At 34.9% G+C, this 25429-nt stretch overlaps 1 protein-coding gene and 1 long non-coding RNA gene across 5 annotated transcripts in view; one reads left to right on the plus strand and one right to left on the minus strand.

Annotated features, from left to right (window-relative positions):
* Positions 1-4601: 4601 nt before the first annotated feature.
* On the minus strand, positions 4602-7550 carry LOC26513667. 4 transcript variants are annotated; one of them, XR_006507726.1, is made up of 4 exons: positions 7399-7550; positions 7070-7340; positions 4927-5225; positions 4619-4861 (listed from the first exon to the last, which is right to left on the minus strand). It is a non-coding gene; the product is annotated as an uncharacterized LOC26513667 (long non-coding RNA). The 4 variants fall into 4 exon arrangements; XR_004310206.2 differs by having other exon boundaries at positions 4602-5225; XR_001408424.3 differs by lacking the exons at positions 4619-4861; positions 4927-5225 and adding an exon at positions 6983-7010.
* An 11335-nt stretch (positions 7551-18885) lies between these two features.
* Positions 18886-25429, plus strand: part of LOC6504974 (lachesin) — a 28731-nt gene continuing 22187 nt past the window's right edge. Inside the window, exon 1 of the mRNA XM_001965670.4 lies at positions 18886-19021. Within this exon, the coding sequence (XP_001965706.2) occupies positions 18916-19021 (106 nt within the window). The 5' untranslated portion in view covers positions 18886-18915. The remainder of the gene's footprint in view (positions 19022-25429) is intronic.

Here is a 25429-nt window from a genome sequence, read left to right on the forward strand (position 1 = left end):
GTGTTTGCGGGGAATTTAATTCCTTTGTGTCCAAGACAAAGCTCTTAAAATTGTGTTTAATAATATTTGATTTAAAAAAATATATATTAACCTATCTTAAGGAACGTCTCATTCTCATTTCTAAGATATCCAGATATGTTACAATTTTTCTTTTCCATACTTTTTTAACCTCCTTACTCTTTCCACCAAAGCCAAACTTTTCTTTAGTAGAGACCCTTTGTTTGCCATTTTAATAGAGTTGTGCTGACAAAGTCCAGCTCTAAAATCTCAGTCAACAAGCGTATCGCGTTTAGTAGTTAAGTTCCTTACTTTTTGTTGTTTATTTTTTTGGGAGGAAAGTTTTTCAAAGAACACTGTCTTAGCTTAACTGCCGGGGGTGTTAGGTGTGTGCTGGTGAGGTAGTAAAAATAAAACTGATAGCAGAACCCTTTGCCTTTGGTAATTGCAGTCGTAATTAATAAACTGTCAAATTTACGAGCGACAGCTTAGAAGGGGTCGAACCCTGTTTCGGAGACACCCGCAGCGGGGTCACATGTGGTGACCCCGATTGCCCTGCAGTACAGCTCCCTAATTGGCTCTTAAGCGAAAGTGAATTATTGATGGCTCAAGTGGTAACAAACGGGGGCGAATACGAAAAAACACCCAACGAGAGTACAAAATATGAAAACACCGAAAATTCCTTTTTAAATATGATCAAATAATAGCTTCAAAAAGCGGGGGAAAAGCTACCACGTTCTTTGGGGAAAAGGACCAAGCTGTTGTTCACGCAGAGAAAAAATGTGTGAATTTAGGGCCACATAGGACTAAGTAGTCATTAGCATTATTATTATGCCTTTAAATTTAAGACAAACCGTTAAATATACATAATTCTTAAAATCAAATTTGTTACTTTTTCTAAAAAAAATTGGCGCCAATCATTTCTGATGGAGCAATGTGTCTTTTCTGATTTTTTTTGTTTCGAAGGGTTAGGAAAAATGGAACTGAGTTTTGGGGCGTACTAATGAGCTAAATTTTTACACTGAGAAATAAAAGAAAATCCTTAAAAACTCACCAGAAAGTTTTTACAAATCAGTGTTAGAGGTTCTTATTCCGTTTGGTTCCTTTGTTCTGTTTATTTTAAATATTTATTGTAATTGAAAAAATTAACTTACAGCTAGAATAGTTTTTTCTAGTTTTTGTTCCACTGTGCACAGTGAATACTTGTCGTTGCTTTTGGCGTATAAACATTTTGGGAGCACATTCCTTTCAAATTATTTGCGCATTCCAGCAGCTGTAAACGATTACGCTTCTCGAGGGGTTGCGAGCAGTACACTGGAAGAAAGCCTACATATTCCCCAAGAAAATTTGTTTTACGCTCATCTGAAAATAAAGAAATTCATTTCTTTCCAGTGAAAATACAAACACTTATCGACAGGCAAGACGGAGGCCACACATGTGCCTGTGAGTGTTTGTGCTTTTGGCCAAAATGTTGCCAATCGCATTTTTCTTCATGGGTGTCTGGGTGTGCTGCAATTTAGTGGGCGGGGCAGGAAAAAAAAATTACGGAAAAGGGGGAAGGGGGCAAGGGAAGACCCATTACTGGGGTCTCTGCCATATTATTGAGCCCGTCTATGCGCCACATTGCCCTACATTGCAAAAATGGAAAAGGAAAATAACAATATTGTCTGGATTTATTATTAAGAATTTATCAATACTCTTTAAACTGAAATTTACTTTTTTAAATTTTACTTTTAGTTTCATTCATTATTTCATTAATTATTATAATTATTGCATTTAACTAACATTTTTTGTACGCATTTAAAATAGGTTTAAGAGTTCTTCATAAAAAAACTATATGTCCTATAAAATTTATACCTTAGCACATCGTGGTCAAATTTTTAGAAACTTTTAATAAAGAGTATCTCAAGGAGATGTGTCCTGAAAAAGGGGATCGAACCACATGCGTACCCAAAACACCAGACTTCTGCCGCTTCTTTTAGTTGTGCACATTTTTTGTTTTTGCTAAATTTTTTTTGGCATTTTTTTGGCTACTTCTTGTTGCTGTTGGTACTTAAGTTCGACAACTCAATAAAATGTGCTTTATGGCTGTGCCAGCAAAAACAACACGGGGTCGACAAGGGGGCGGCTCGGGAGGAAAGTAATAACGGGGTCGCAGCCTTTGTCTAGGCCTTGGTCCCCTTTCTACCGAGGGGGACCATCTGCTGCCTCGACATCATCCCGCCCATCCCCTTTTCCAAATTGATTTGCAATAATTTAAGTTTTTTTCACCCCGCCCTCATGTTTCTTTCAGTGTGTTGCTGTTTCTTTAAGTGAGAAAATCGTTTTATGATAACATTTTTTATTTGTTATATTTTGTTTGTTGTATAAACATTTGTGAGTATTTTTTTTTGTTTGTTTGCCATTTTCCGATTGCGTTTGCTAATTTTGGGCATCTGGTTTTTGTTTTTGGCAAATTGAATGGCAGTTCAAGGTTTTTACTCAGAAAGCTTTAAGAATTCAAGATCAAGAGGCATTTGTTGTTCATATACAAAATTTAATCAGGTGAAATGGGGAAATACTATTATACAATAACACCATAAACACTAAGAAAGAAAAAGCACTATATAAAATATCCTTTAGAATCCTGGCGATTGTACCTTCAAATATAAAGAATACATGTGCAAAAATGTTATATGATGTGTCCCACAAACTCTTATCCGGATTACCCATTACTTTAAAAACAAGTAATACCTTTGAATTGAATTCTTTTCTAATAAACTTTGCACGAAATATTTATTGTTATTCCCTATCAATTTTTTTATTTAGGATTCTAGGTACAGTTAGCATATTATTTATCACTGATAATTAGCAGTATATGTTATTTACATTTAATTGTATTGTTTCTCAAAAAATTTCAACTTATTTAACCCACTAAATAGCTTTTTAAGATACATATTTGTAAAATTAAATGCAAAATTTAATAGGAAAATATTAAGAAAACGACATAATGTGAACCACGTAAATAGGCAGTTTTTTCAGCGGATCTCATAACCAAGTTCCAGTCTCTTAACCAATTACGGAGCCAGTTAAGCAGACGGATTCGCCGTTGGTCACGTACGACCAAAATGGCTTGAGGTTCTCCGGGTCCGGGAGGAACTCGAACTCGTTGGGTTTCATGGGAGAAAGTTCCGGGCGGAGAAAGTTCTTACCTGCGAGTGCCTGCCGTCAAAAAACTAGTTGGCTAGAAACTCAAAAACTTTTTCCCGGCGATAAGAAAACTTACACCGTTGTGTTGAACTTGAGACTGAAGTGTGTTTGCTGCATGGGGTGATGAATGTATGAAACTAAACTGAAAACTGTAAATAAAATATATTTATATTTTGATGATTATTGGGTATTAAAAATGTGAAGGACTTGATCCTTATATCCTATTATTATCCTACTTGAAGTAGTTATTCCTATACACGAATATGATGTTGTCTATTCAAATAAAGTCAATCAATTTGTAGCCACAATTATGGGATTTAAACGAGAATAATTCAAACAAAACCTTAAAAATGTATTTTCAATATTTTTTATTTGGGTTGGGGGTATATTCGAAAAAGTTACATTAAAGCATCAACATTTTGTAATAGGTTTTCATATAAACTTGAATATTTTTTATTTTCCACATCATTCCACAGTAAGTTAAATATTTATTTATAAACTTTTATTTTTTTTTCATTTTTTAAAGTCTTTATAATTATTGTATATTAATACAATTAATTATATTTTAAAATAATAATTTTCCAGTGTCAGTTAGTCTTAACAAAAAAAACAAATCTCAAGATGCCGAGCGAGGCGACACGGGTAATTAATCAAATGCGCGTGATTATCGTCCTGCCAGGCGTCGAGGATCCGGGGTCCAAGGACGAGTGGGTGGGGCAGTCAGTGCTTAAGGCCAGCCAAGGTTGCCTTGTCACGTGTGGGTGTTTCAATATAAATATGTATACAAATATTTTTGTGTCTGTGCGAGTTTTGTGCGTGTTCTCATGGCTCCATTGGAGTGTAACGAAAGCAAATATTAAAACATATTTTAATCTAGCAAATGTTCACTCCCTCTGCCCGCCCGCCTTCTGCCGCCTGCCGCCTCCCTTTGCTGCCGTTTGCTGTTTGGACTGGTAAATAATAAATTTATCATTTGTCAGCAGTTAAATGCCGACGAAGCGACGTGCAGGGACTCCGATGCCGGCTACGATTCCGACTGCGATTCCGACTACGGTTCCGAGTCGCATACAAACACGGACACGGATCAAAAGCCCGGACTGCAAAACCCGGACTGCAAACCCATTCCCGGACACAGACCCAACCCGGACCCGGACCCGGACCCGGGCCAACGAATTAATAATTCATTGCGTATATGAACATCGCGTTGCCACTCGAAGACAGACACTACTACCAAACTGTCACATGGCATATTGACACACACACTCACACACGCAGGATTACGAAATGGGGTGACATATCCTTCGCACTTGTACACACAGAGAAATGGGGAGAATTGCAAAACATATTCAAAGACGATTATTTTATCAATGTTCTTAACAAGAGTAATGATAATAAAACGTTAAGAGTTTTCAGTTTTATTTGACTATCAAAATATATCGCCTTAATGGAGAATTATGCTTAAATTGAATGACCTAATGAAACAGAACACTTTTTAATTTAATTTGACATTTTTTGAGAATATATAATATTTACTTTAGCCACTATGTAAATTTTTTACAATATCTATCAATTTATTTTTATAAATTATATTATAGTCAAATTAGTCGCATTCCAGTCTTTGCTTTGAAAACGAATAGAGAATGTCAGCGGCAAGACTTGAGCTAACCTGACATTGCTTGATTATTAAAAAAAAATATAATTCAATATATTTTTAAAAACAATTTATTAAATTCAAAGTACCTATATTTTTAGATTTTAGTGCCACCTAATGGAACACACAATATTCTTTCGGGTCACATAATTCATATATTGTTCAGTGCATTTCGCCTGCATATATAGACGTTTCCACTTGCCGGCAGACGCTTGCCCATTCAGTTGTAATAAATCGTCAAGTTTATGCTTGAAGTGTTTATTGAATCCCTGATATTACACGCAGCGACTGAGCCAAGAGCAGTGGCGTAGGCGGTTTTGTGGGCGGGTATGGGGTCAAAGGGGGTCAGTGCGAGCCAAGTCAAACCAACGATGCTGAAAGCCATGCACTGAAAGTAAATAAGTAACCAATGGGTTGGATTTAAAAAAGATAATATGAAGCTAGGATAAACGATAAGTACGATTAATTCCATGAAAAATTTAATGGTGACGAATTTTCTAAAAGCCCAAAGTATTAATATTTAATATGCTATGTTTAAAGTCTGTTAATGTAATTATAATTAATAAATTTCACCTTAATTAAATAAATAAGTAAAGTGAAGTTAAGTAAAATTGAGTAAAGTAAAATTTGGAAAAAATGAATATTTTTCTAGCAGCTAGTAAGTTTATTTCGAATATATATAATTTTTCAATCAAGGTTTAAATATTTTTTGCATGTTGCTTAAACTTTTTTGAATATTTTATCTTTATCTTTTATCATCACTTGTTTGAAGTGCATTTCGAGCGAATCATTTTGACCGAAGAATGACAGGACGTCGCCGCCTTTGTTCACACATATCGCCCGGCACCTTTATATTTTTTTGCTCCATCGTCCTGCAAATATTTATTCAACGCTGAATTGGCCTGTTTTTTTCATCCTGTCCCAGGCAATCCTGGCCACTACTGACCCCCTGTTGTTGTTTTTTTCAGGCTCCTTGGTAAATTTTGGGGTAAATCCTTTCAACGTGTCGTGAAAATGGGAATAAAAAAGGCAGGGAACGTTAAAATATTTGCACAGACTGCTCAGACAGTCCCTGTTGGAGGGGAATCCGGGGAAAAAGTGCTTGCGATATGCCTGACACAAATATTGACATAAATGCTTACAAACGCACATACTCGAAAAAAAATAAAAGTATCTATTGAGGGTGAGATTTTGGCCAAATATGGAGAAGGCTTTAGGGAATATAGTGGAGTTATTTCAGCAAAAGGCCGCTTGTCCATGATCCGCTTTAGTGGGGGCTTCTCCTGTTTGCCTAAGCGAGTGATTACTGTTTGCCATTTCCCCAGAACACTTCCTTTGTTTTGGTTTTTCTATTTGTTACCATAATATCTAGAAAATGTTTTTAGTCTTATGATTTCAGTTTAAAAAAAATCCGAATTTTTATGTCTCAAAATTATACTATCATTGGTCGAGAAAATAGAGAATTTAATTAATTAATTTTTGGACTTATATGTCATTTCATTTTACAAACAACAATTTACCTAATGATCCTGAAATTTAAAATTTTTGTTTTCTTTTTTAACTTTGCATCGTTTTTACAAATTTTGTAATTTAATTATTTAAAAACATGTTGTTTTTATGTAGTTATATTATTCAAAATTCAAAAGTATTTTGTGTACAATAATGTATATTTAAATTATGAATATTTTATTATATTTTTCCATTATTAAAGTCCATTAAGAACGGCTGTTTAAGAATCATTGTTAGGTAACTTTTATCAAATAATAGCATGATGGAAGTCACAAAATTAAATTCCACAGTCCACAATCTTTCGGATGAGATGAAAGACGAGTGCTCCGCAGTTTGTTATCCAATAGTGAAACCCCTTCTCCGGTATTTCGAAAAGTTATACGAGAACGATGCCTGTAGTCCACAAAGCCATGTTATACGGATATAGGGATTTGCAGAATAAGTATTCCGAAATGCAATTAAGCAAATTGAGTAACTAGACTTAAAAAATATTGATACAAAAAAGGTCAAACATAATAATTAACCATCAGGCAAAAGCGTTTTCCTTCGACCAATTATGACTTTCATTCCCAGCTCTCTCGTCCTTATATGAGCCACTTTGAAAGGATCTGAGCCTGGGAGCAGGATTTTTTAGATTACGCCTTTTTCATTTTTGGACAACGATCTAAAGAGATGGGTCATTTGATGTTTTATTTTCCCAGTTATTGGGTTCCGCCAGCTTACCTTTAGTTTGATTTTTCGATTAATAAAATTCGCGATATTGCTCGCAACTTTGCAACTTATTTTCAAAGTTCATGCCACCTTCTAGGTCCTCTTTTTGGTTTCTTGATTGCAATTCGAAATACTTATTCTGCAATTCCGTATATTTATGTTGGCATCGTGGTCTCTGGGCAACTTTCTCATGATACTTTTTTAAATGCCAGAGTAGGGGTTTCCTCATAGGGTAACAGACCGCGGCCCATTTCCCTTCCATCTCATCCGATCGCAAGCGCCACTGTGGAATTTGAACATGGATTAGCTTTCCAATTGTACACCAGTCACCTTCGAATTACCTCTTGCTCGTATCTCAGAGAGCCAGAAGGCCACCGGAAGGATCATTATTTATTTTCGCATTTGAGAGAACCTTCCGTGTTGAGGAACCAAACAAGGAATTTCAACTGATGCTTCGACACACACGGGTCCGGCTTTTAAACTCATCTGCGACCTAGAGAGAGGCTCGAGAGGTTCTTATCAGAATCAGTGCTCATGGAAGTGATTTCTACGAAATTGGGACAGGGGAAATTGGGAGCCACCATGCAAAAATATATACAAACATGTGTACATATACAACATACAGTCAAAAAATTTAATGAACGGAATGCGTACGGATGGGATGTCAAAGGTCAGAACAAATTTGATAAGCAAACACATTTTTCATTTGATGACGTGTAAAATTGAGGTATTTATATGTAAATATGCTCATATTTAAAATACATTTTAAATTTATTTAATTGGCGTAAAAGTAACCTTGAATTTAACTATTAAATTGTACACACAACTTGTAAGTTGTTAAGCTGTTGAAATCCAGTCAGTTTAGATGTATTGATATTTAAATGCCTTATTATTCATTATTCCATCTTTACCTTTGTTTATATTATTATGATTAAAGCTATTATTTTTCTCTACATCTCTGTTTACTTATTTTATGTTATTGTTCATTTTTATTTTTTTTTCATTAAATTTCAAAAACATTCAAAACTAAATGCTCAATTTTACACGTCATATTTGGATTCAACTTTGGATGAGTATTCCAAAGATATGGTAACTGCTAGATACCATTTTTTAATTTTAGTTGGTACACATACATTTCAAAAATGATATGAACTAGAAACAATGATGGTCATCGCCATTACACGGCCTACATAATTCAATATATGGAAAAATTTGATCAATTTCTTCTCTTAGGTGTACCACGGAAACTGTGGGTGATAGAACCTATGTTTGTTCTGGACTTTTGTTCAGGGGAGCTTAAAGGTTATGGTGAAATTATGCGTGGAGATTTTTTTCTGTTGGCCTGTGTTAATATCCTATACATAATATGTAATAGTTTTATTGGATAACAAGGTAATTATCTTACTTCGCAAATTGCATTCGCCAAGTACTATTATTCATTACTAATCACTTTTTTTTCTAGAATTTGTAATTTCTTTTTTTTTTGGCGCAGCTCTAAAGGTTTTTCAATAAAATTTTAATTTAAACATGAAATTCCTCAAGGTCTAACAGCTTACCTTTATTTTTTTAATGTTTGGAAAAAGACTCATTAAGAACAAGCCAGAATTTATTTTGATTTTTACTATTTTGCAGTTTACTGTTACGGTGCCGATGTAAGCTCTTCGAGTACTTCAAGTGTAGAAAAAACTTTAAGAACTAATTTTTTGTTACTTTATTTTTTTCCGTTCTATGTAAACGCATTCGTCACTAGTAAGTTTGCCACGGCAGGAGGTTTTTTCCCCTTTTATATATTATTTGTACTGAAGTATGGAATTATCTGTAAATGGGAACTTTGTCACCTTTCTAACCTATACCTTTAATTGAAATCCCTACAATTGACCATTTGGACGATTTTCTGTAAACTTAACCCATTCGAACTCTTTCCATAATTTTGGAATTTGGCCGTGCGGGAAATGGGTTAAATGGTTATTTGCCAGCCATGGCTTATATCTATTTGTGTGTGTTTTGGCCTGGCTAACGGCATAAATCGCTGGCATCAGCTGATAGGGAAACAGCAGGCAGCCCCACAACTTTCGCTTTCCGCGCTCCAGGCCCGGAGTGGGGCATTAAGGGGTTAAAAGCTGTGTGTGAATGTGTATTTTGTGGCACGGTTAGTTAACCGCATAACGTGGCTTAGCTTTGCTGGCTCAGTCCGTCCACTAGTTTCTCCGCCCCACCGCCCCCATTTTACACCACCCCCCTCTGGACTATCTGTGTGTCTGCACCTGCTTTTTGTACCATTTTCCACAATTTTCCGCCCCCTCGCTCCCCTATAGACGAGCCATTTTCCCCGCTGGCAGTCCATTAAATGAAAACTCACTTCATATTGTTAGGCCAAACTCTCGACTCTCGTTGTCTGCTTTTCGCTTGGAATTTTCCGAGAATTTTCCTCCAGCCCCTCTTGGCTCTTCACCGCTTTTCCCCCGCTTTTCCCCCGCTTTTCCACTGGTTTCTCCCCGCTTTTCCTCGCTACTCCGTGTTTGTCCGTGTTGTAAATTAAATGATTTTCACGCCGGTTGGCGAGACTCTGGGCAGAAGTCCTTCGACCAGGAGCAGGCCATTTTTATGTGTTTGTTTGCGGCCAGCGCGTGTGGATGCCACACACACACATACACACACACAGGACTCACACTCGCACAGATACACCCACTAACAGATACTCGTACACACAGATACAGTGGAACAGCGGTGGGCCCTGCCTTTTTGGCCATGTTTTAACGTTAATTCATGGTCGTGTTTTTATGTTGCACTCGTTTGGGGCAAGGACAGGTGCTGGCAGCTCCATGGCCAACAAGGGGCTTTACAGCAGGCGGGGGAGGGGGTGAGGAGCAGCAGGACTCGCAGGAGCTTTATTGGCCGTTGGCCCGCGAGTGTTGAAGAGTGTGTTTGGTAAATAAGCAGATTTTTTGGGGCCATCTCCCCCCTTCCACCGCACTCGCCTTCCCTTCACGCCCTCGCAAAGCTCCTTGCTCCTTTTTAACCCCCTAAAAACAGAATGACTTTTCGGCTGGCTTAACCCAAATGATGATGCCTGATGACTCATTTAATTAAATCAGCTTTGCCGCGCTAAGGTTTAAATTATTCGCCTCCGGTAATCCCCTTGGCCATCATGGGTTAAGCCCCTGGATATCCCACTAAGCCGCTAACTAGGCTCTGAAAAGCCCGTTTTTTTCTTCCTTCATTCTGATGAGCGTCAGATATCAAGGATTTTGGCCACAAATATTGCTTTTAATTCAATTGGAAAAAAAAACAATTTTTCATTTAATTTTTCAATTAGTTCTATGATTGGAAAAAAATTTGAATTTCAATAAAATTTTAAATAAAGGAATGAGAGGAAGTTTATAATTAAAAACTAATGATACATTTTCAATTCTTAGTTCATGTATCTGATATAAAAAATTAGAATAAACTTTAAAATTATGCTGATAATAATTGTATTTTTTTTTGGATTTGAAAGATTTATATAATATAATCTTTATTTTTGAATTTTATTGAAGGATATTTCTTTCCAGTTTCAGGGTTTTGTAGCTTTCAAAATAAAAGCTAACGAAAGGCCCAAAACGTACATTTTATTTCGAATTTATTCCTCATTAAAATTAATAAAAAAACGTTTAAAACTACAGTACTTGCTTATTTGCTAAAAATACAGATATTTGTCATTAAGCCCATCTACCTACCAAGCTCTGCCCAACACATTTTAAAGCTGAACTGGAATGGACATAAAACCATGGCACTTGCAACTTGCAACATTGCTGCAACAGCTGTCCCCAAACGGAAAAAAGGAATGAAAGAAAGGACACGGCCACAAGAAGATGCGGAGGAGGTGGAAATTGGACGAAGGGTGTGGGCGGTTGGCCAGAGAGGGTGGACGGTGGGGGGTCAGGGGCACACATTGTCAGGCCGTGTCACCAGGGGGCGTGGCAATAGCTTAACGATGCCAACTAACACGATACAGTGAGGGATCCTGGCAACTGATCATATTTTAGCACCCGGGTTTGTTGGTTTCCATAAAAGCGGGCCATAAAACAGGGAATACCACAGCATGTATGTTATCCTGGCAGTGCAGTGAGTACTCGTTAAAAAGGACACTATATTACAATTTAATTTATAAACTATAATTTGTTTTTAAACCATTTTTTCTACCAATCTTTGTAAGAATATTCTACGAATTTGTGTTTTAAATTTCTTTTGGTATTAATTAGATCTTAGGCAATCTCCACTGTACATAAATCTCACACAATACGCTCTTCTGGCAGAAAAAGCAGAGCATCCCAATTTCACGTAGAAAGAGGAGCGGAGCCGAGGAGCAAAAAAAGAAGCGCTCGAAGCCCCAACAGCAAATGACACGGGCGCCATGGGAAATGGTGACACCGAACGGGACAGCTATACGAAGGGGGGAAAGAGAGTGGGAGCGGGTGTGGGCAAGGGAGATAGAGATAGAGACACAACGGGTAACGGCGCAAAAATGCCCTTATCAGTTTCCTGTTTCCTGTCGAAAGTTTTCATATTTTTCGAGCGCCGTCGTCGCGGACAGCAACAACAATAAAAGTAAACAGCAAACGACAGCGATGCACCGGAAAAAATGACTGAGAAACTATTTTCGGAAGTTTGGACTCAAAACGCTCTGAGAAATAGTTTAAAATTCTTTAACGTGCAAAACTAATGGAATATAAAATATCACTTTGCAATTTAGTTATCTCAATTTAAGGATATATTATTTGACGCATTCCTTCGAAAAAAGGCTCAATTAGGTTTCAGTATGATACTCGGTACTTAATTGATGAACTTTCCTGGTACTGGTCAAAATATTTATATATCCAAAAATTTAAAAAGTGTGTAAAATCAATTGCTTTGAGTTTAAATGTTATTTATAAAATGCATGTCTTGTTTCTCCCAGTGTACACAACAAAGCAAAGCACACGGAAAGTGTTGCCATTTTTTATGCTTTACTCCCGTTGGTTCTGTTTTAGCTTCTTCTTCCTACTCCTGATAGTTCAGTTTAATGTGGAAATTGCAGAGGCTTCTTGAATACCCTATAAACTATAAATAAATTAAGTAAACTTATTATTTAAAAATATTATAAAACAAAAAAAAATGAATATTTTATTCTTATTTTAAAAATAAGAAAAAAAATTGAGAAGAAACTAAATATCTTTGATAATTTATAACTGATAATTAATATCTATAAAAAAATGTACATAAAATCTTAAGGTATCAACTATGCGGTACAAATATTTATTAATATATTTCTTGCATCCTGAGCTTTCTTTTTTCTGGGCCGCTTTCTTCGTTGTTGTTGCTTTTTGTGCAGCTTCTGATTCTGATTCTGAGGAAAGTGGGGTACGGGAGAAAGGAGTGTAGCGACTGTAACCACAATAAAAAACAGGAAATATTTAAACATTTTTCTTTTAGTTTGCATGACACGAAAGGGTGGCGAATGGGAAATGGCGAGGGGGCCGCAATTTTCACACTTATTGTCAGATTTTGTTTTGTTGCGGTCTTCTGCTCTTTCTTCTTCTTGTGAAATGACGCACAGCCGAGAGATAACACGGCTTCTATATATATATACATTCCATATACACGTATTCACGACTTCTACACACACATCGACGTATAGGAAAAGTGGGGTGTAGGGTGCAACAGATTTTCATGTTGCAGCGAAAAGAACGATATTTAGTGATGTCAGTTAGAAAAAAATTAAGCTTTTCGACTAAAAAATTTATTTATAGGAAGACAGGAAAGCATATTTTTAATGTTTTAAAATAATATAGATTATAAATTAGTTTTTTAATATTTTTTACTAACATTACAATAAAAATAAATATTTTTAATAATTATTGTATATATTTAGAAATAAATATGTAAAAAATTTAAAATTTTCCGTTCTTGAAAATATCTGAACTTCGTATGGATCGCTCTGTTCACATGAATCAAATTTTAAAATCAATCAGAGTAACCTATCATTACTCGAGTATGAACAAAAAAAATGTGATTCGTGCAGTTCTCTGATCTGAAGCCATTTTAAAAGTTAAAATAAAAAACATAATTTAAAAAAGTAATTATTTGAAATAAGTTTAACAAAATCATAGAAATGGAAAAGGATTACTGAATTTTCAATAATAATGAATTCTTACAATATTTTTTTTAATGTTTATGAATATGTATGGTATAAACTTTTGTAATTAAAAAATGTATAAAACTTTCAGATATTTGTCTTACTGCCTACAAAAAAAAGATTTTTAAGAATTTTAAATGTTTATTGAAAACTATTTCACATTACTTATATCTTAAAATATAAATACATACGTGATTTAATTTTTTTACTGTAAAAAAAAGAAAACAACATGTAAGCTAAAATACACTCCTCTCCACACAATAAATAAGAAAGAGCGTTGCTCTCAATTTGTTTTGCCTTTTGTCTGCCCTGATGGCGCTCCTCAATTCACAGGATATGTTCATAATTCTGTAAGGACACTCGCACACAAGGGTGCGATGGGGGAAGGGGCTGTGTCCTTTGGTATCTGCCACTTTTCAGCTGTTAGTCAACAGGCGGCGCTAAAGGCGACAGTTAACGTGGGAAAATGGGGAAGCTGGGAATATGAGTGTCAGATAACTCGGAGTTATAGGACTCATCAACGCCCAACGAAAACAGGAAGAGCGCGAAAACCGAATCCTTTTTTAGGGTTTTGAGAAGAATAAAAAAGTAAAAAAATGAGTAAGCAGGTGACCTCAAAAGGTGACTATTCGAGTAACCCATTTGGCCAGAAACATATTGATTTTCTTCAGGGCATTCAGGGATTTTTTTCAGGGAATAATCAAAGTAAAGAAACACCAAAAATTCTATAAAAGATAAATAAATATTAACCTAGTTCGTGACAAAAAATAAATGAATAATTAGTTATTTGTGCCTTCAAAAAGACAACATGTCGTATACTTAATATATTGAATTGTATTCAAATTTCTTATGGTATGTGGAAAAATCCAATCAAATGGGAAGTTTATTAAAGGTAAAATAAAATTGGAGATCATTTAGTTTAGTTCTATAAATTTGGCGAGTAATGGATTGTTTGTATTTAAAAATATATCATACGCCCGGTTGTACCTAGGTAATAGAAGCTACTTAGTAACTTTTATTATTCTTAATTATTTGTAAACTTTGCATGTATGAAAAATAAGTGATTTATTTTATGAAAATAAATAATCCCTGCTATAGCTTCCATTACTTCAGAACTTTTAGTTTACTTACTTATTTACTGGCTTTTGTAAAATCAATTTCCCAGATAGTTGAGAATTTTGTTTTCAATAATAAACGCGCCGTGTGCCATTTTATTAGCCATCGATTTCGGTTGCGAGGTGTTCAAAATTGGCCAAGTGAGCACGTAGGGTCTGAAAAATATTTAGTGTGAGTGAGTGTGAGTATGTGGGTGTGTGCACCCAAATTTGCATATGTTAGGAGTCCTGGGAGGAGTGCGGTGCTGTTGAGGGGGAAATGATGGTTCCTGTTCGTGTTTGACAATAAGTTTCAATGTCTTGTGCGTGTGTCACAGGATCCGTGTCCTTGTCTCTCCCTTGTCTCACCCCTCCCTCTTTCTTTTGCCCCTCCCGCCATCCCCCTATTTCGGCGTGTAATGTGAGTAACACTTATCAAAAGTTTGTCGCTAACACATGCAAATTGAAATGTGCGATTTACACAGAAATGCACAAACACACCCGCCCAAGCCCCTTACAAACGCACACTCGCTCGCACAGTTGTCACTTGTTCGGCATTGTTGTTTTTGTCGCACACGTACGCGGCACATGCAGCTGCTTCCTGCCGCGCCCCCTCCACATCCACTCGCCACCCCTCAAGTCCTTGGCAGCTTGGCCTCCAAAATTCGCCCACTTTAACACCTCAAAACGAAAGAACAAGCGGCGTTTGTTTTCAGCTATATTTTTGGGACTAGGGAATACCCAATTTTAGTAGTTTATGTTTTAAAATGTTTTTTATTTTAATAATGTAATAAATATAATATTAACAATTTAATAATAATAATATTATTTATGAATCAAAAAATTAATTAATTATTAAAGGAATTATTTGCAAATAAAAATGAATATTTTGGAGCGATTAATTATTCCATTGCTTAACTAAGAAAAAAGTAAAAATCTGTTTAAAAAGAAATATTTTTACAAAATATTTATAACAATTAATTTTACAAATATAATTTAAATTTTTATTTTATGTTTTATTTCTTGCTTGTATAAAGCTCAGAGTTCCGCAAAATAGTACGGAAGACTATTAAAAATAAAATTTCACAAATTATATTGCTAGACATGGCATATACAAATGCAAAATGCTACATTTGAACTTATTTCTAAACAGAAATTAAATCTAAACGTATTTCTTTCAATTTATTTCTTTACTTATCGTGATTCAAATAAGGTTTAATAGTAGTTTTCAACGTATATACTTATATAACTTATATATAAAACTTTTTTTCATTGGTCTCTATAATTCTCAACAGTATTTAACAAAAATTCCTACTCATATTGTTAGTAAACAAAAAACAAAAATTTTAAAATGTCACCAAAAAAATCCAGAAACAAAATCCAGGGTATTAGAACTTGTTTTTGTTGAATCGAGATACTTATTACAGCTCCAGCAGGTGTCAGCCAGAAGAGGACAGGACTAGAGCAGGGACTTTTTCAAATTCAAAACCTGGGGAGAGTCCCCTCTTGAAATTTGCCTTTTGTTTTTCGAGGGGGGACTTGGAACACGAGTTTTGGAAACAAAAGTTTTGGTTTTGGTTTCTTCGTTGTCCCAGAAGTTTTCGGAGGAGAATTCAAGAGGTATGTGGGAGGGGGTGTTAAGGTGGGAGAGGGTTAAGGATGAACGTCGGATTAGTTAACCATATGTGCTAGTGAGGGCATATGTGTGTGCGAGAGTGCCTATATATTCAGAGGCGCTAATAATCCTCAAAATAAAATTAAAGATGATTTGCCAAAATATTCAAGGGAAATTGAATGGAAAACTAGATTATTCATTTAGGGGTTTAGTTGGGCATTTATACAAAAATATCTTTCAGCTGCTAACTAACTTTCAAATGATTAATAAAATTTCCCTTCTTCACTTTGAATTTTTCTTTATTTTTTGCTCTGCGGATAATTGCCAAAAAGTTTTCGTCGTCGCATTCAAAGAATCGCACTTTGATTTGTTGCTGCAAGAAATTCTGCGAATTTCTACGAATTTCTCCAAATTTCTGGATAGCAGCTGCAATTCATTTTGGGAAAAAAAGAAGGATCTGTGTGGTGTGGTAAAAATTGCATAATTGCATAATTATGCCAGGCCTGGCATTTCGGAGCAAGTAATTGAGTTATTTAGCGGAAAAGTTGAAGATGCCGCAAAACTTAAAAAGGACGGACCTACCAAGAGGAGCTGGGGGCGCAGGAGCCATTTAATATGACTGGCATCCGCTGACAAGTTAAATGCGAAGAACGTCCCAGCCAAAAACCTAATGTCTAAGGTCTAATGTCTAACGTCTATTGGATAATTAAGCCACTTTGTGGCAGGTTTGACAGGCTGACTTTTGCTCCTGTCACAGCAGCGAGGAATCCACGGATCCCTCAAGTCCTTGGAGTCCCTAGGAGTCGCTGGAGTCCCCCTCAAAAACTGACACTTAAAGTTCAATTAAATTCACAGAGCAGTTTCCACATCGACATTGAAATATTGAAAATTATGTCAATTGGGATTTCGCCATTTCGCCTGCTTATCTGACAGAGCTCAGAATTCACAATTCAGGATTCAGAATGCAATTCAAAACTTTTTTTCGCTCCAAAAGTTTCTCCTTATGACGGAAAATGCCAAATGGGAAATGGTTTCTGGGCCTGGGGTGGAAGTGGGTGGAACTTCTCGTTCGGAGTTTGGTTCAAAAACCACCAAGGTCCATCGGCATATGAGAAAAAAAAGGGCTTTCAATACAAAGTTGGTCAAAAAATAAAATAAATTTTTTTAAATATAACATGTTTAGATGCTCAAAAGTTGAATAGATTTTAATGATAATTTAAAAAAGGTTTCATCTTCATTTCTTAATATTCATTGGCAATGTAGAATTTTGTTGATGAAGATCGTAAGATATGTTTAATAATTTTTTCTTTTAAATATGGTGCTTGTATTTAACAGGTTATTAAGTTATTAATATTAAGTTATTTAACAGGTTAAATTTTATATAAAATACATAAGAATTATCGCCTCGTGTTTAAATATTTTGTTTTTAGTATAAATAAGTCTTTTCGGGTTAATTATACTAAAATTTCTTATAAATGCCTATAATTAATTATTATTTATTATTTATATTATTATTTATATTTATAATATTAAATATATTATTATAAGTGTTAAATTAAAAAAAGGATATTGAAGTTTGAAAACTTTTGGATAAACTTCCAGAGTGAATTACACTTTAACTCAAAGTATTCCTAATTAAAAATGATTTCGGAGTCGATATTAACATTTAATTTTTCTTTAAACCCCTGATTCTTCAAAAACTAGAGTCCGTTTTAAAAATATAGGTTTTTCATATAAATAAAGTAGTTATATTGGCCGTAATAGTATAGGCTATAATATTGGAACTATATGTTAGGTGACAAATGAACTACTAAAGTTGCTTAATTTTTAAAGTTAAAGTTTTCTTAGCAAAGATACTACCTTCTCTTCTTTAAATAGTGCAGCTTTGGAAAATTCTGAGCCAACTTGGTAGGCCTTTTTGTGACTCTGATAAAAAATAAACGGAAAATAGAAGTATATTTCTCAAAACACTACTTCAAATCGTCGAAATTCGTAGGTTTTAATGGAGTCATATAAAATGTGAAACCATTTTACCTTCTTCGCTTGCCAATGTCTAGAGCTTACCATGAGATGCCCTGCCAGAGAGCCCACAAAAATAAGTAACCCTCCGACCTCAGACACTGGAGCATGTGATGAACCTGAACCCATGGCCAGGACAAGAAAGGAACCAGCGAGCCTGCCTTAACGGCCAACACGGTGCGGAATACGTACGTAAAGGTAACCACCTCCACGCCACTCCACTGGAGGCTTTTGGAGTCGAGGCCCGGGGAGTCGCCACCACAGCTTGTAGCAATTGTCGTACCATTTGTCAGATGTGTGCCGACGACACTCCTCCTCCGACGAACAGTACGCCTGCGCCGGACGGAGAGCGCCCCGCCAGGACCACCGAACAATGCGTTCCACCACGTGGCCAGCGTGTGGACGGCATTCGGCACATGGTGGATGCCGTTCGATTCGAACATCCACTTCGACAATTGGCAACGAGCATTCGTTACCACGCCGTTCGGCTTTTCATCTCGTTTCGACGGCATCCAACGGCCGGCGGGTACGAAGCTCCTTCGGCCAACTTCGTCACCGGCTCGGCCTTCGTTGGGTTTTCGTTTTTCCTTTGGCTTTCCGCTTCGGTCTTTTCCGGTCGTGTCTCTCGGGCCTCGTGCCCCTTTCTTCGGAGGCTGCGGTCGGTACTCTAACGGTTTCATTTTCAGTTGATCAACTGCGGCGCTGTCGGCTGGTTGAATAACGGTAAATTTCAATTCGAACGGGTTCGCGAGCTCTGCCAGCGTCACTGTAACTGCGCTGCCTATGTGCCGTCGCTTAAAAAAAGCAAAATTTGTATTTAAAATTACGAGAATTAATATACAAATAGTTGTGACAAAACCCTAAAACATAAACCATTTTTTTTGGAAATTTTTTTAACTGGAAACAAGTGAAGTGAAATCGTTTTGTTCGCGTGATCTGATCGCAAATGTCGGTGCGGAATTTTTGAGTTTTCCAAATGCGAATCACAGCGAAACGGTTTTCACAACTCTTGCAGCGCTGTCAGGTCGATCGGAATGGCAAAATGCTGATCCTTCTGCTGATAACGGTTTCCCTCCTGGAAGGTAAACGATCAAAAAGTCCATAAACTCAAAAAAAAACACGTAAATGTGTTAGATTTGTGGAAAATTTTAGAGAAATTTGCTTTTAGCTACAAAAGGAAAAATCATTGTTTTAATAATTTTTTCTTTTAAAATTGTGATTTTTCAAGTGAATTTTTGAATTCCGTCAACTTTTGATTTGAAAAGGATGAATTCTATGGAGAAAAAGAAAACTGAAAAAATAAAATCAACCTTTTATTTGGTATATTTAAAGCCAAATTCATGTAAAATTATTTTGATTTTAAAAACACTAGGGGTTTGAAATTAAAAAAAAAAAAATTTAAAACATAATATTAGTTACAATTTTAACGAAAAAAAAAACCTTCTCGCTTTGATAGCGAGAAGAATTGTGGAAAAGTGCAGAAAGTTTAAATGCAAACAAAAAATAAATAATTTTCTTAATAATTGAACGTTTTAAAAAATGTATAAAAATAAAAATAAAAAGTATTCTCTTTTATATTTTTATTTATAATAAAAATCCATCTATTTAAAAAAAGCCTATCCTGAAAATTTGCATATCATAATATAACTTTTGTCTTTATTATACTGTTTTAAAACGTGTCTTGGTATTAAATAATGTGAAAAGTATATATACAAATATTCGCATATTTTTTAATTCTTAAAAGAGCATTAAAGTATTATTGAAATTAAAAATTGTTCCGAGCATTAAAGTATCATTTAAATTGAAAATTGTTCCAAAACGGTGAATGAAAGGCTTTTTGCGGATCGATGAAGTCTTAGAATTTAAAAAAGAATTAAAATTATACAAATGATACATAAAAGACACAGTGACAAAAGTAATCACAATAAGATTTTCATATTGCATTAATTTATACCTAAAGTTCCCCAATAAATATTATTTTTTTTCACTAAAGCGCAAGGTAAATTTAAATATTACATTTAAATTCAAATACTATTTTATTTATTTATGAAAATTAAAGAATTTTTGACTCGCAATGAATACGGAGAATCAGAAATTGCCTTTGTAAAAGTGAAAAGTAGTGCTGTAGGGCTTCCCGACTTTTGATCGAATCCGTTTGAAGAGGGCTTAATGGAGATAACGGGAACTTATCTCCGGTCCGGTAACCAGTGTTGTGAAGCGTCGTCATGTCGGAGCCGGAAACATTCCGGCGGGCAATTGAACGGCAAACCGACTTGGAAATTGTTACGGCGTAATGCGAGTGTATTAAGTCCGGAGAAGTGAAAAGCGGCAATGGGTGGTCGGCAATTGGTGGTCGATAGTGGGGGGACGGTAGGCGATTAATAACGGCATCTGATGTCCCGTTAGCTGTTGGAGACTGCTTAATGCACTGTCATGGCTACCATTTCGCACATTTTTGCACACTGGCCGTGGCATTGCATTGTTGCCACTGCCATTGCCACTGGCACTGCCACAGCTAGTGCCGCTCACATCCAGTGGCACTGCCAATTGCAATTGCCATTTGGCATTAAAACGTATAAATAACATGCAAACAAATAAATAAATAAAAGCCCATACAAGCAAAGCCAAAGACAACAGGCAATCGGAAAACTGAAAACTGAACACCGAACACTGGCCATTCAATGGCGATTTAATTGACTCACTTACCGACTCACTCATCCCAGCTCGCATATTCATTTATTCACATATTCACTTACTCGCATACTCACATCCACCAGAGCCGATTCTTTTGATACGAAAATCTGTTTAAAGTCAGAAGATACAGTTCGTGGCAGGATTTTAGTTTTTTTGCCATTCGTTTTTTGCAATAATTTAATAATTTTTATTTATTTTATGGATATTCTTAAAAAGTAACATAAATTTATTTTAAATAAAATTAAAAATAATTTTATTCCATAAAAAAATTCCATAAAAATTATGTTATTTTAAATTATTGTTGATTTTGTGTCAGAATATAAGTTTATAAACAATTTAAATAAAATTGAATAAAAAGTTCTCAATTGTATCTTTACAAAATGGCATTCAGTAAGCTTATTTCAAACTAATTTTCAATGAATTTTATGTATGACATTAAAGCAGCAAGATTTTTTAAAATTCTATAAACATTTTTGAGTTTCATTGGATTACGTACATATCATTATATCCATCATTGGTACACATCGTTATGTATTTTGGTCTTGAAAAAATAAATACATTTTTTATTTATTAATTAAAATAAAATTTAAAACACTACTTTTATGATTTGTGTGTGAAACTTTTGTGATTTTGATAAATAATCTCAAATAAAATTATATTGACGAAGTATGAATAAATCTTAACAATCAGGAAACTTAATTCTTAACTTCTATTTAAATAAAACTTGTCATAAAATACAAACAAAAATATTTGCAATTAAGTGTATTTGTTATTCTAAGAATTTTGAAATTCAAATTTTGTGAAATAAACATTTAATGAATCAAAATTATAGAAATAAAATATTTGTGAGAAAAAGGATTTCATTCTGTTGCAACGCACTGTCTCGATTCAGTCAATCGTGCAAACATATAATTCGCCTCATTTTAATTGCGTAAAATTATGTTTTCACCTTCCCCACGTTTGGGGCCATTTTGCCATTTTCCGCTCGGTTTTTCCACCTTTTCCTGGCCGGCAGCGATTGTCGGTTTGATTGTCTGCCCGGTGTCTGATAATTGTAAAAAATGAAGTGCCAAATTGTTCACGTCGGCGCGACAATCACCAAATACTTTCCTTCCTCGCATTACACATTAAATATTTACATCGAGGGCATTCCCATTTGCTTCATTGTTTGCGATTCGTTCTAAAAACAGTTGGCCTTTTGTTTTTATTCCCCAGCCGATGGCGAAAGCTGCGGTTAAATCGAATCATTAATTTTGATTTGCCTGGGGCTTTCGGCTTTCCCAGCCCGCCCGCAGAGTTGGGGAAATTGCCGGAAAATCGCCACGAGACTATTCCATTTAATGGACACTAAATGCAACTAATTTCCAAATCAATGCTGTGATAGGCTGAATAATATAAAAATAGAAACTTTACAAGTCATCTACGAGGTACAAAACTACATATTTAGAAAAGAAACGAAAAACTTAAGTGGATTATTGCCAGAATTGTCCTTTTTGGGAGTGTAAAGTTTCATAAATTAAGGGAAAGTTTTATAAAGACCAAGAAATAATATTTCCTTTTAAACACTCAAGAAGCTTCAAGACCCAATATTTTTTATTCACGACCCAAATAAATAGTACCGTAATACTTTACGTTAGCTTAAAAATTTTATATTTTTTCCCAACCATCCGCTATCCGACACCTCATGACGATAAATATTTAAATCTCCCATTTTAAAAATGCAAGAGTAATACAAAATTATGATTTTTTATATATTATGTATTATTTATATTTTGAACTTAATATAATTCATTATTTGTTTTAATACAATTCATTTAAAGAAACTTTTGTGGTCTTTAAATTAAAAAAAAATGAGAAAGAAATGAAGACTGAGAAAGGAATTGAAAGCATTTTTAAATATTAAATAAAGTTTGGCCATAGGATAAAATGAATTAATTTTATCCACCCAGAAATTAAAGACTGTTAAAGGCTTAAAATAGTTAAATAAGCTTCATTAAAATATTAGTTTTTTCTTTATTAAATAAAAAAAAAGAAGGAAAACGTATTTGAATTTGAATCATTTGAAGTTACATGATGAGGTAATATAACATTTTGTAAAGAAATGATTTCTAATATATTTTCTGCCTAAAAAGCACCTCGAAAATAGTAATATTTGTGATATGAGTTAATTTTTAAGCAATTGATTGTAATTAGAAAAACAAAGTCATTGGTGGAATAAAATTTTGTAAAATATTGTTATTTATGTATTTCATTATTAAATATCATTAAAATTAATTGAAACTGTACGGAAATATCAATTAAGTTTGAATCGCCCACGGAAAATTTAAATGAAAAGCAAAACATTGTACCCGTTTGGCACTTTTGGCATATTTGGCATTTACAATTTTTGGTGTTAAACCCCTGGAACTTGGACTGTGGCGCCGAAAACTATTCCCATAAAGTTGATAATTATGCATGAACGTGTCCTCCCCCCAGGTCCTGTCCCTACTCCCTCCTCCCGCCGCCCTGGGCCTCCCCCGATGGCATAAATATTAAATACATGCAGATGTGCATATTTAAAGCACTTAAATCACAGCAAACAATAATTCCCAAGCGATGATAATAATGCATCCAGGACCCTCGGGGGGAAAGCCGGACTCTCCGACTCGGAATCGGAATCGCAATCGGGATCGGAATCGGAAAAGCGGGGAAAACATTTGTAATGGCAGCTGATAGTGATAAACATAAAAGTGAAAATAATTTTCAATTACAGCAACATTAATAACCGATAATAATCCTAAGCAAATATAAAGCCAGAATGTTACTGTGTGTGCATATCAATGATATGCAAATTAATTGCCAAGCAAAAAGGACTCGCTGCACAAATACCGATGCGAATACAAGCACACAAACAGAATGTATCCTAAAACCACAATATAGGCGTTGAGTGGGCGAGGCTGTACTCCCTACTTTAATGGCAATTTTGTTGTTTTTTGTGTCCTGACTTGTCCAGCGACTTAATTGATAGCAACAACATTTTTATGCACACTTTGTACGGCCGTATGGGCTGAAAATTTATTTTTATTTTAATTTTTAACTACCTTTATGGGAGATCTATATGTAAACATCACATTTTTTTGCCATCGTCGTCATCGCCGGCGGTTCTTCGGCTTTTAACGCCTGCGGTCAGGGGAGAAAAAAAGAAAAACCGCAGACGGAGTTAGCTTGGAAAATCCCTCAACTTTTCCCGGGGAGGCAAAAGTTACTTCTGGGCTAGCAAAAAAATGCACGCGTAATTCGTAATTAATTATATGTGACGCCCAAGGAATAAAATCGGAAAATGCAGCCGAAAAGCCCAGATACTAAAGAAGATTAAGGATTAAGGAGAACTTTAAATGGAACTCGCAATAAACGTAAAAAGAAGAATATTCAAAAGAAAATGGTTTGCATGTTAAACCCACTGTAATACTACTACATTTTAAAATTTCAATTTAATGTTATAGCTTAAAGAGATTATAGAACAAGTTTTTTATATTTTAAGTTCATGAATTAATAAAAACATAAATGTTAAATTAGAGCTCAAAAAAGGTGCCTATTTTCATCACTTAATTGGTCGTATAAAACTATATGTTCTAAGAAGCTATGTATCAACAATACTACATAATGTTCTTTTTGTTGAATAATATTTTCAATCATATATATTTCAAAGAAATAATGTTTTATTTATTTTTATATAATATAAATATTATTTTAAGAATTATAATCAATGCTTCTATTAGGTGGATCAGAATAAATGGTTAAATCATAGTTTAATTAAAAGAATAAGTAAAAAAATAATTACCTATACAGTTTATATTTTTTGTCCATAAAAATCTTATGTTGCAGAAAATATATAAATTTCAAACAGTTTCCTCCGAATTTTTTTTATTAACTTTTTATTATAATCTTACTTGAGTCTGAAGGTTTAAGCTATAAATTAGAAGAACTATTACTAATTTTGTTAAATATTATTCAAACCTAAACAATTTGTGAGAAGAAGTCAAAAGAAATACAAATTTGATCCAAACAAATTTATCTTTTAAATTAAAACCAAAGACAAATTCTTTTTGCGCTCTACCTGACCTCTAATTATATTAAACAGATCTCGAAATCCCAACCCCTTGGCTAATTTTGTCACTTAAAGTTTGTCAATTAAAGAAGAACCCTTTTCAAAACAAAAACAATAAGAAAAATTAAAACAAAAAAGTGTGAAACAAAAATCACGACACAATTAATTGCGTGACATTTGTTTTGGCCAAAAAGGAAAGGCCGAGAAATTTAAATTGAATTTCTGGAAGGCAAAAAAAAGCTAAAGAAAAGCCGGAAAAGTCGGGGGAAATGGAATTCTATTGGCAGTAGTTCAACGTAGTCCCAAGGCGATTTGTAAAAATGCTAATTTCAATGCCAGCCGACAGTCATTTGCAGGCATTTTCGCCTTTTTTGGCTCAAGGCTCTCATTTGTTTTGGCCAAAAAAAAAACTTGACTTTAAGACACACTTCGGTTTCCGCTTCCGTTTCCACTTTTGCCATTTTGTCATTTAAGTTTCGGTGTCTCAGGACCCAGAAATTTGCCATTATCACCTATCATTGGTGCTTTGCCACTGGATTTGTGGGCCTGTCCAAGTGCGAGGCCATAAAAAACGGCCCAGAAGAAGGTGTCACACTACACAGTGCGGAAATGTGGAGTGGAAACAGTTTTAGTCATTTTAGGTCGTTCTTTCTTTGCTAAAATCTTCTTGAAACAAATTTGCTGTTTAAGTATAATTATATTGCTTTTA

Source organism: Drosophila ananassae, chromosome XR (genome assembly GCF_017639315.1).
Source record: "Drosophila ananassae strain 14024-0371.13 chromosome XR, ASM1763931v2, whole genome shotgun sequence".
Classification (NCBI taxonomy): Eukaryota; Metazoa; Arthropoda; class Insecta; order Diptera; family Drosophilidae; genus Drosophila; species Drosophila ananassae.